At 50.9% G+C, this 8,108-nt stretch overlaps 1 protein-coding gene across 3 annotated transcripts; it reads left to right on the top strand.

The window, feature by feature from the left end:
* Positions 1-549: 549 nt before the first annotated feature.
* On the top strand, positions 550-7,787 carry NEK4 (NIMA related kinase 4). Of its 3 annotated transcripts, XM_053469228.1 has the most exons (17): positions 569-677; positions 823-841; positions 1,445-1,711; positions 1,874-2,071; positions 2,150-2,257; positions 2,344-2,498; positions 2,886-2,967; positions 3,326-3,640; positions 4,258-4,314; positions 4,613-4,747; positions 5,151-5,273; positions 5,890-5,959; positions 6,251-6,318; positions 6,444-6,532; positions 6,787-6,977; positions 7,247-7,380; positions 7,499-7,787. In XM_053469228.1, the coding sequence occupies exons 3-17, from the start codon at positions 1,598-1,600 to the stop codon at positions 7,589-7,591; spliced, it is 1,932 nt and encodes a 643-aa protein (XP_053325203.1). In that variant the 5' UTR covers positions 569-677; positions 823-841; positions 1,445-1,597; the 3' UTR covers positions 7,592-7,787. The 3 variants fall into 3 exon arrangements, with proteins under 3 accessions (XP_053325201.1, XP_053325200.1, XP_053325203.1); XM_053469226.1 differs by lacking the exon at positions 823-841 and having other exon boundaries at positions 550-677; positions 6,447-6,532; XM_053469225.1 differs by lacking the exon at positions 823-841 and having other exon boundaries at positions 550-677.
* Positions 7,788-8,108: the final 321 nt, after the last annotated feature.

Here is an 8,108-nt window from a genome sequence, read left to right as displayed (position 1 = left end):
TATAAACACGGAGAGAATATACTCTCTGAAAGTGCAGGCTGATGTCAACGCGTCTGTCTAGCCCAGTTCTAGAGCACAGTGTGGCCCCCAGGCGTGTCCTGTGCGTTATTAAAACCGCGTGGATCATCTGGCGCGGTGGCGTGTCCTGTCCTGGCCACAGTACATTCAGACACCCGCGTTCAATCATTACATGGAAGGCCACGATCTTCTTTCGCAGGCTTATGAGCCAAGCCCTATTCACTCTGATTATCCCCGTACACTTTAGATTGTAAGCTTATGAGCCAAGCTCCATCCACTCTATGATTCTCCCTGTACCCTTTAGATTGTAAGCTTACGAGCCAAGCTTTATTCACTCTATGAGTCTCCCTGTACCCTTTAGATAGTAAGCTTATGTGTTTACATGGAACAGAATAACCATCCGTACACACAGAACAAATTATTTATTGACTGAAAAGGGACACGTGGGTGTATAAGGGCAGAGAGCTGGTGGTTTCCGGTCCGTTGCCTGGTTACCAGGAAGCCAGGGCCTCTGTACCGGAAGTAGCTGTTTCTGTCCGGTGATGGAGGAGTTAGGGGTAGCCGGGAATCGGCTACTGGATTATAGCCTAATCAGACCAGTGGGCAAAGGGAGCTACGGTGAGGTCAGCCTGGTCCGGCACCGGGTGGAAGGAAGACAGGTACGGAAGGGAGACAGGCACGGGACCAGCACCGGGGTAAGGGAGACAGGCACGGGACCAGCACCGGGGTAAGGGAGACAGGCACGGGACCAGCACCGGGGTAAGGGAGACAGGCACCGGACCAGCACCGTGGTAAGGGGGACAGGCACGGGACCAGCACCGGGGTAAGGGAGACAGGCACGGGACCATTACCGGGGTAAGGGGGACAAGCACGGGACCAGCACCGGGGTAAGGGAGACAGGCACGGGACCAGCACCGGGGTAAGGGGGACAGGCACGGGACCAGCACCGGGGTAAGGGGGACAGGCACGGGACCAGCACCGGGGTAAGGGGGACAGGCACGGGACCAGCACCGGGGTAAGGGAGACAGGCACGGGACCAGCACCGGGGTAAGGGAGACAGGCACGGGACCAGCACCGGGGTAAGGGAGACAGGCACGGGACCAGCACCGGGGTAAGGGAGACAGGCACGGGACCAGCACCGGGGTAAGGGAGACAGGCACGGGACCAGCACCGGGGTAAGGGAGACAGGCACGGACCCGAACATATGGAGTTACTTACAAGACAGAGACTGTAATACAGAGAGGTTGTGTGTAATAATACAGAGGAACAGAGTGTGTTATGACTGGCAGTGTGAGGATGAGCCGAGTGAGAGACAGCATGAGAGAGGGAGGCTGGCAGCACGGAGGGAGGCTGCGCGGGCTAAGCGGAGGGAGGCTGCGCAGAGGGTACAACTGCCCTTTTTTTTTCCATTTATCTCTTCCTGAAGTTTGTCATCAAGAAGCTGAGTCTGCAGAACGCGCCGCGCAGAGAGCGCAGAGCCGCACAGCAAGAGGCGCAGCTCCTGTCCCGGCTCCGGCACCCCAACATTGTGGCGTACAGAGAGTCGTGGGAGGGGGACGATGGCTTCCTGTACATCGTGATGGGCTACTGCGAGGGGGGTGACCTGTACCACCGTCTCAAGGAGCAGAAGGGCCAGCTGCTGCCCGAGGGCCGCGTGGTCGACTGGTTTGTGCAGATTGCCATGGCGATGCAGGTAACCATGCATGGGCATGAAGCTGGGAATAAAAAGGAGCCCTGTTTCTAAATGTTCCTTGTTCATTTCCCCATGAACACAGTTGATACTTTCACTTAGTGTGTGATTATTACATGCGTGTGTTTCCCGTGTCCTGTGATACCCGGCGCTGTGTCTTCCAAGTATCTGCACGATGAGCGTATAATGCACCGGGATCTGAAGACTCAGAACATCTTCCTGACGCGATCGGACATCATAAAGGTGGGCGACCTGGGCATCGCGCGTGTCCTGGAGAGTCAGTACGACATGGCGAGCACGCTCATCGGGACCCCCTACTACATGAGCCCAGAGCTCTTCTCCAATAAGCCATACAACTACAAGGTCAGTGCTCTGGGCTAGGGGCCCTAATCTGAGTCGTTGGCCCTCTCTGGTGGCATTAATGCCTTTGTGTCTCTGCAGTCGGATGTGTGGGCCCTGGGCTGCTGCGTGTATGAGATGGCGACTCTCAGACACGCCTTCAACGCCAAAGACATGAACTCGTTGGTTTATCGGATCATAGAGGGAAAGGTAAACATCTGGATCAGAACCAGCGTCACCCAGAGACAGATAACACCCTACATACTCTCTATTAACACGGTTTGTTGTCATTGTAGCTGCCGCCAATGCCAAAGGAGTACAGCTCTGACCTTGGAGAGTTAATGGCGACCATGTTAAGCCGGCAGCCCGAGAAGCGGCCGACGGTCCGGCAGATCTTAAGGAAACCCTTCATCAAGCGCCATATATCTCTGTTCTTACAGGCGACAAAACTGTAAGTCTGTGCATGTTACACACAGCGCTGTGGCTATGACGGTGTCATATAAAGCAATAGATTATAATGTGTGATTGCCATGTACCGACACTCCAGGGCCACGTGTGCTTCTTAACGGCCATGCTTTGCTTTGTAATGTGAGCGCGGTTTGCACCGTGGCGCATGTTATTCTGGTACTCCCAGAAGACGTGCCCCATATTAATGCCCCCCCCTTCGGCATCAGAGGGTAATTAGTCTGTCATGCACCTTGGTGTTGGGAGTTGGGGCACATGGGAACCTGTTGGAGGCTGTGTGTAAATGCAGCTTAGTTATTCTTACTATAAGGAGAAATGAAAGGAAGAGATGCTGCCCGTGGCTCAGGGGTTATCACTTCTGTTTGTTTATTAGAAATCACGGCAAGCGAAGAAAGAAAGTCCTCGAATCGTGTGCAAGTAAAGCCGATGAGACCCCAGCGACAAAACCAAAAGCGGTAACAGCCCCTCACCCTCTGGCTAATTACCTGTCTGTCTGTTGTCCCGTCCTGTACTGACTGCATGTTTTAAAACAATATTCTCTTAGCTCTGTTGGCATCACGTGGCAGGTTTGGTTTGATGGGAGTTAATGGATCCCAGCTGCTGTATGGCCCAGCACGTCTGTATCATTAGCGGCAGGAGATCTGTCATTCTCTCTAACCCGAGCCCTCGCCTCTCTAACCCGAGCCCTCGCCTCTCTAACCCAAGCCCTCGCCTCTCTAACCCGAGCCCTCGCCTCTGTAACCCTCTCCTCTCAGGACTCTTCTCCATACAAACATTATGCCTCAAGTGTCTTTTATTTTCTTTTTCTTAAAGACGCAGAACAAAATGAAGAGCAGACCATTGAGCCGTCACCCCAGCGTCTCGGAGGGCTGTATGAGCTCTATTTCCACGCTCAGTAAGGTGGATATCGATATCCCGTCTCCTGAAAAGAAAAGCCCAAGCTCTGGACATTCGATACGTGACGGGGAGCCTGGAAACGGCAGGACTGCAGAGGTGGAACATTCGGTACGGCTACTCGCTGGGGGAAAGAAACCGACAGAACCGGTGCCGATCGGCAGCATGGAGGGAGGAGGTGACACTGCTGGACTCCTACAGCCAGAACCCAGTGGGGATGGCCAGTTTAACCCTGTAAGTTCTGCTTCATCTTTCTGGTTTGTTGTGTATCTTATCACAGGGGCAACACAAAGCTGCTGGGGGAAATTTTTAGAAATTCTTCTCCCGCTGGCCCCTGTTGGTCCTTGCTGTCAGCCCTAGTTTTATCGCGATTCCCAGTTACATTCTGCTGATTCTGGGATAAGGAGAGACCCCCAGGGTTTTTTTTTTCCATTTTGTTAGTTGTTCCATCGACTCAGTGTGAACACAGACAGAGTACAGAGTGAATAACCATTGGACCCGGGATTAACCCCATCTGGTGCCATTTTTGGGCTTTAGATTAAGCAGTTATTCAAGCCCCAGTCTTTGGTGTCTTTCAGCGAGGTTGCCCCTCAGCGTCGGTCCCTCTTTGGGAAAGGCCAGCCTGGCCTGGGACCCAGAGAACACGGGGGTCTTTCCCTGTTACAAGGCAGCTCTGTGTGTTTGTGGGGAGACCAGATTGTGCAGTTTTAATTACTGCTAATAATGGTAATAATTGGTTTCTGATTGGTAACAAGTAATTAATAATTTCTTGTTGTGCATGAATGATCATTGGTGAGTAACGCTGCTTCAAAGACGTGTCTTTGCGATGTTACAGTTCTTTCCATTTGTAGGATGGATCAGAGTCCACAGAGAAACTTCTCGAACCCTTCCTTCCCGTTCCAGAACAGGTAAGATGATATCATTTATATGAAAGCTGTGTACGGGCTCTGGTGCCGAGAGGTTCATTCTTGATGCCGGGGGTACGGCTGACCAGGGGGTCTCGTTAGTACAGGCTGTGTGCTGAAATAATACTGAGCTGGAGGAGCATCTTCTTGCGTCGCATAACCTGCTGCTAGGGAATTGCTGCGAGATGTTGATAGATGTAAATGTGCTTTTGTCTGAAGTCGGGGGGTAAAGCCATCTACCCCAACTCATCGGGCAGGAATGATGTGATGTGTAGAGTGGACTTTTTTGTGCTTTTTTCAGGATGGATTGTCTAATAAAGCAGAAGGGGCAGAATTCAGTATGAGTCCCGCTCTCCAGCCACATACTTCGGAGTCTGGACCATCTCTATCACGGCAGCGACGACACCGGGACCGAGAACAAGACAATTTCAATCAGGTAACGCTGTTTGTGCAGGCCGTGTCAGGGGCCACGTGGAAATCTGACCATTTGAGCCACAGGTATCTGCCAAAAGCTCAGCCTCCAAATAATATGCGGAGGGTTGGATTTGTCGTGGTGCTGCCTCCTCCTGGTTTTATCTCTGGAATGCCCCGACACCACAAGACGCAAAGAAGGGGTCCCTGGCACGTCCTCGCAGGCAGATTCCAGAAACAGGCTTCCCTGGTGTGAAATCGGTGGTTCTTGTGTCTTTATAATAATGGGAAAAGATCTTCCAGAAAGACCAGCTGCGTCATATCACCAACGCGTTTCTTACAACTATAACCAAGCGTTCGCCTTCGACTGCTTTTGGTTAAAGTTCAATTAAGGTCAAGTAACCCCCATTCCTAACAATTTCTTACAGTTTGATGGGATGTGCCAGAGACCGCTACCGTCTCCCCCTGCCGCAATCCCCAAGACGGTAAAAATACCCCGAGACAGCACAGACAGCTCTGGAAATCCTTCAAAAAGCCAAGAAAAGTCTCTGGTGGGTAAAATGATGCTTCAGCTGTACATTTGGTGAATTCCAGGGGTGACGCGGCTGAGCTGGTGACGCACCTCATTATCTGACATCTGTGGCGCTTTCCCAAATGACAGCGGCGCGGCCGCTACCAGGCTGAGCATCCGTGTTTCTATGTTGAGGAATTTAAACATGTCAGATTCTGGGGCCGAGGGGCTCCTTTCTGCTGTGATGCCGTTTCTACATTAAGCAGCAGAAATCAAATCTTTTATGGTTTCTAGAAAGAAAAAAACAAGAACCTTCGTAATCTGATAATTTATAAAAATGTTAAGTATTTTAAACACCTCCAAGCTCTTTGGCAGCTTCTTTCTGGGCTTCCTTTTTGTTTTTATATTGCCAGCTGCTTAAAGCGGTTAATGTGCTTCCCTGCTAACATTCTACCCATTAGATTTGTGTGAATGTTCAGCACCAGTAACCAGAGGGTTAAAATAATCCAATCAACTCTGTATTTGCTGAGTGGGATTGTGCTGCGAGCAGAAAGTTGGGTCTCGTTGTAAATTGGGGGGCGCTCATTCTCCTGTGGGTGCTGATCTCACGGTGAATGTGGTTTATTCACCCTTTTTCTGCTGTTCTCTTTGTCTAGGATTGTCGCCCCCTGTCTGCGAGGGAGAGAAGGCGCCTGAAACAGTCCCAGGAGGAGATTTTTCCCTGCGGTAATTTGTTCCCTGCTTGTCACCTCGTGGGGAAGCCTTACACCCGACATTATTATTTATTGTTTTATATAGCACATCATATTCCGTAGCGCTGTACAATGGGTAGACAGGACATAACAAGTAGTATGTTACATAACAATTTGACTTACAGAAACAGGCGAGGAGGGCCCTGTGCACAGGAGCTTACAATCTAGAGACATAAATAGTCATACATTAAACTCAAACCATTCTGTCTCCTCTGTATCCCCCCCTTCTCTGCCTTCTCTCAATATCTTTTTTTCTATGGCACAGAACCGTCAGTAATCAGACCCCCTGTAGGAACAGAGTCCTGTGCAAATACCTCGCTGGAGGTGGCAGAGGTGAGTGAAGTGACCTGGTGTCGTGCCTTGCGTTGAAAAGTGTGGCCCCTGGCTTTCCCTTCCCTTCACAGTCCAGGTTGCATCACAGTATCATTTGTCATACGTCTATTTCTCGTTTAATAAAGAAGGAAGCTGCATCCCGGCGCTTGTCTGAAGACGAACTGAGTTCCTCCGCCAGCTCTACAGAGAAGTCCGAAGGAGACTGTAAAGACGGGTGAGTCTCTTTAGTCTATAACCCCAGCCAGGCTTCCCGGGGGGTGCTCTGCAGGCCATAACCCCAGCCAGGCCCCCGGGGGGTATTGTTTGCTCTCTGCAGGCCATAACCCCAGCCAGGCCCCCGGGGGGTATTGTTTGCTCTCTGCAGGCCATAACCCCAGCCAGGCTTCCGGCTGCAGGCCAAGCTTCTGTGTTTGGGGATCTTTAAGATCTTCTGCCTATATTCTTTATCCATTTTATTATTTTTTAAAGAAAAAGTGACTCAAATGAAATGCAAGATCTGGTGCAGCTGATGACTCAGACGCTCCACATGGAAAAAGAGCCGAAGCCGCCGATCCCACCCAATGAGTTCAAACTTCACCGGAAATACAGAGATACCCTCATCCTACACGGAAAGTCACCTGGGGACCCAGAGGACCTCTGCTTCCACGACATCCCCCTAGGTGTGCCGGTTTTGTCTGTTATTGACGGTCATTGAGGATGCCATCTCTCCGCAGCATTCTGACTCCACAAACGGCCGTTTTGCTTTTGAAGCAGAACAACTTGAATGGGGGCAGCGGTTTAGGCATGTGATTGTTGAACATAGGCTTTGTTGTGTATTTAGCTCAAATTACCCAATTCTCTGCTTTCACTCAGGACTGAAACCACACCATGAGGCTCGTGTAAACCAAAGCAGTCCTGACCTCATGTTAAAATGCTGTCTTATTTCCAGATCATTTAAGCGCCCCAGAGAAGTTCCGGCGAATGATTGAAGCTCTAAGAGCTGATGTTGTGCAAGGACTCGGGGTAAAACTTCTTGAAGACGTGTATGACATCATGGAGGAGGAGGACGAGCTGAAAAGAGAGGTATGTAGCAGTTCTGTAAAAAAGATTTTATGGCGTGATCCACGTGGAGCAGAACCGGTCAGATTTCAAGCAAATGTGCCACGCGTCACGCTCTGAACATACCTGTCGTGTGTTCCAGGTGTGTCTGCAGACTCAGATGGGAGATAAATACGCCGCATACAGCCAGAAAGTTCGCCAACTGAAATTCTTTGAAGAAAACTCCAAGTTTTAATTGGCGGAGGGATTTCCCGCTGGCGGACGCTTCCATGGCGCATCATAGGCTGAGAATTTGTATATTTTTGTACTTTTATTATTTTTTAATCATTGCCGGGCTGACATTTTCTGGTGTATTGGAAAGCGAATTAGAGTAAAGGTGTACAGTCTGGATAAGTCGGCGTGAGCCCCGTCCTTCCGGCATCAGTGTGCGGACCCCCCCTCCGGCATCAGTGTGCGGACCCCCCTCCGGCATCAGTGTGCGGACCCCCCTCCGGCATCAGTGTGGGGAACCCCGAGTTAGGCTGCAGATATTCGCTCCACTCCCACGATTCACGCTTTCTGATGTAACAGGATGGTGGACTCGTTACTAAGCGGATGGGGCTGCGGTTGTCTTACCAATTATTAAACTCTAAGTAATAACTGGAGCATTTGAAATAGAAATCATTAGAGGGCCGAGTGAAGCGGGGACGGGCCGGAGCTCGTGGCGCGATCAGGTTACGCGAGGTTGATGTCATTGTGTGGAAGAGACACTG

The sequence above is a fragment of the Spea bombifrons genome, chromosome 6, assembly GCF_027358695.1.
Source record: "Spea bombifrons isolate aSpeBom1 chromosome 6, aSpeBom1.2.pri, whole genome shotgun sequence".
NCBI classification, from domain to species: domain Eukaryota; kingdom Metazoa; phylum Chordata; class Amphibia; order Anura; family Pelobatidae; genus Spea; species Spea bombifrons.
This window is presented reverse-complemented; position numbering and strand designations above follow the sequence as displayed.

Coding starts and splice junctions, on each gene's coding strand:
- NEK4 (XM_053469225.1), top strand. CDS start 561: ATGGAGGAGTTAGGGGTAGCCGGGAATCGGCTACTGGATTATAGCCTA. Junction 678..1,444: donor ACCGGGTGGAAGGAAGACAG/GTACGGAAGGGA, acceptor CTCTTCCTGAAG/TTTGTCATCAAGAAGCTGAG. Junction 6,319..6,443: donor CCTCGCTGGAGGTGGCAGAG/GTGAGTGAAGTG, acceptor CGTTTAATAAAG/AAGGAAGCTGCATCCCGGCG.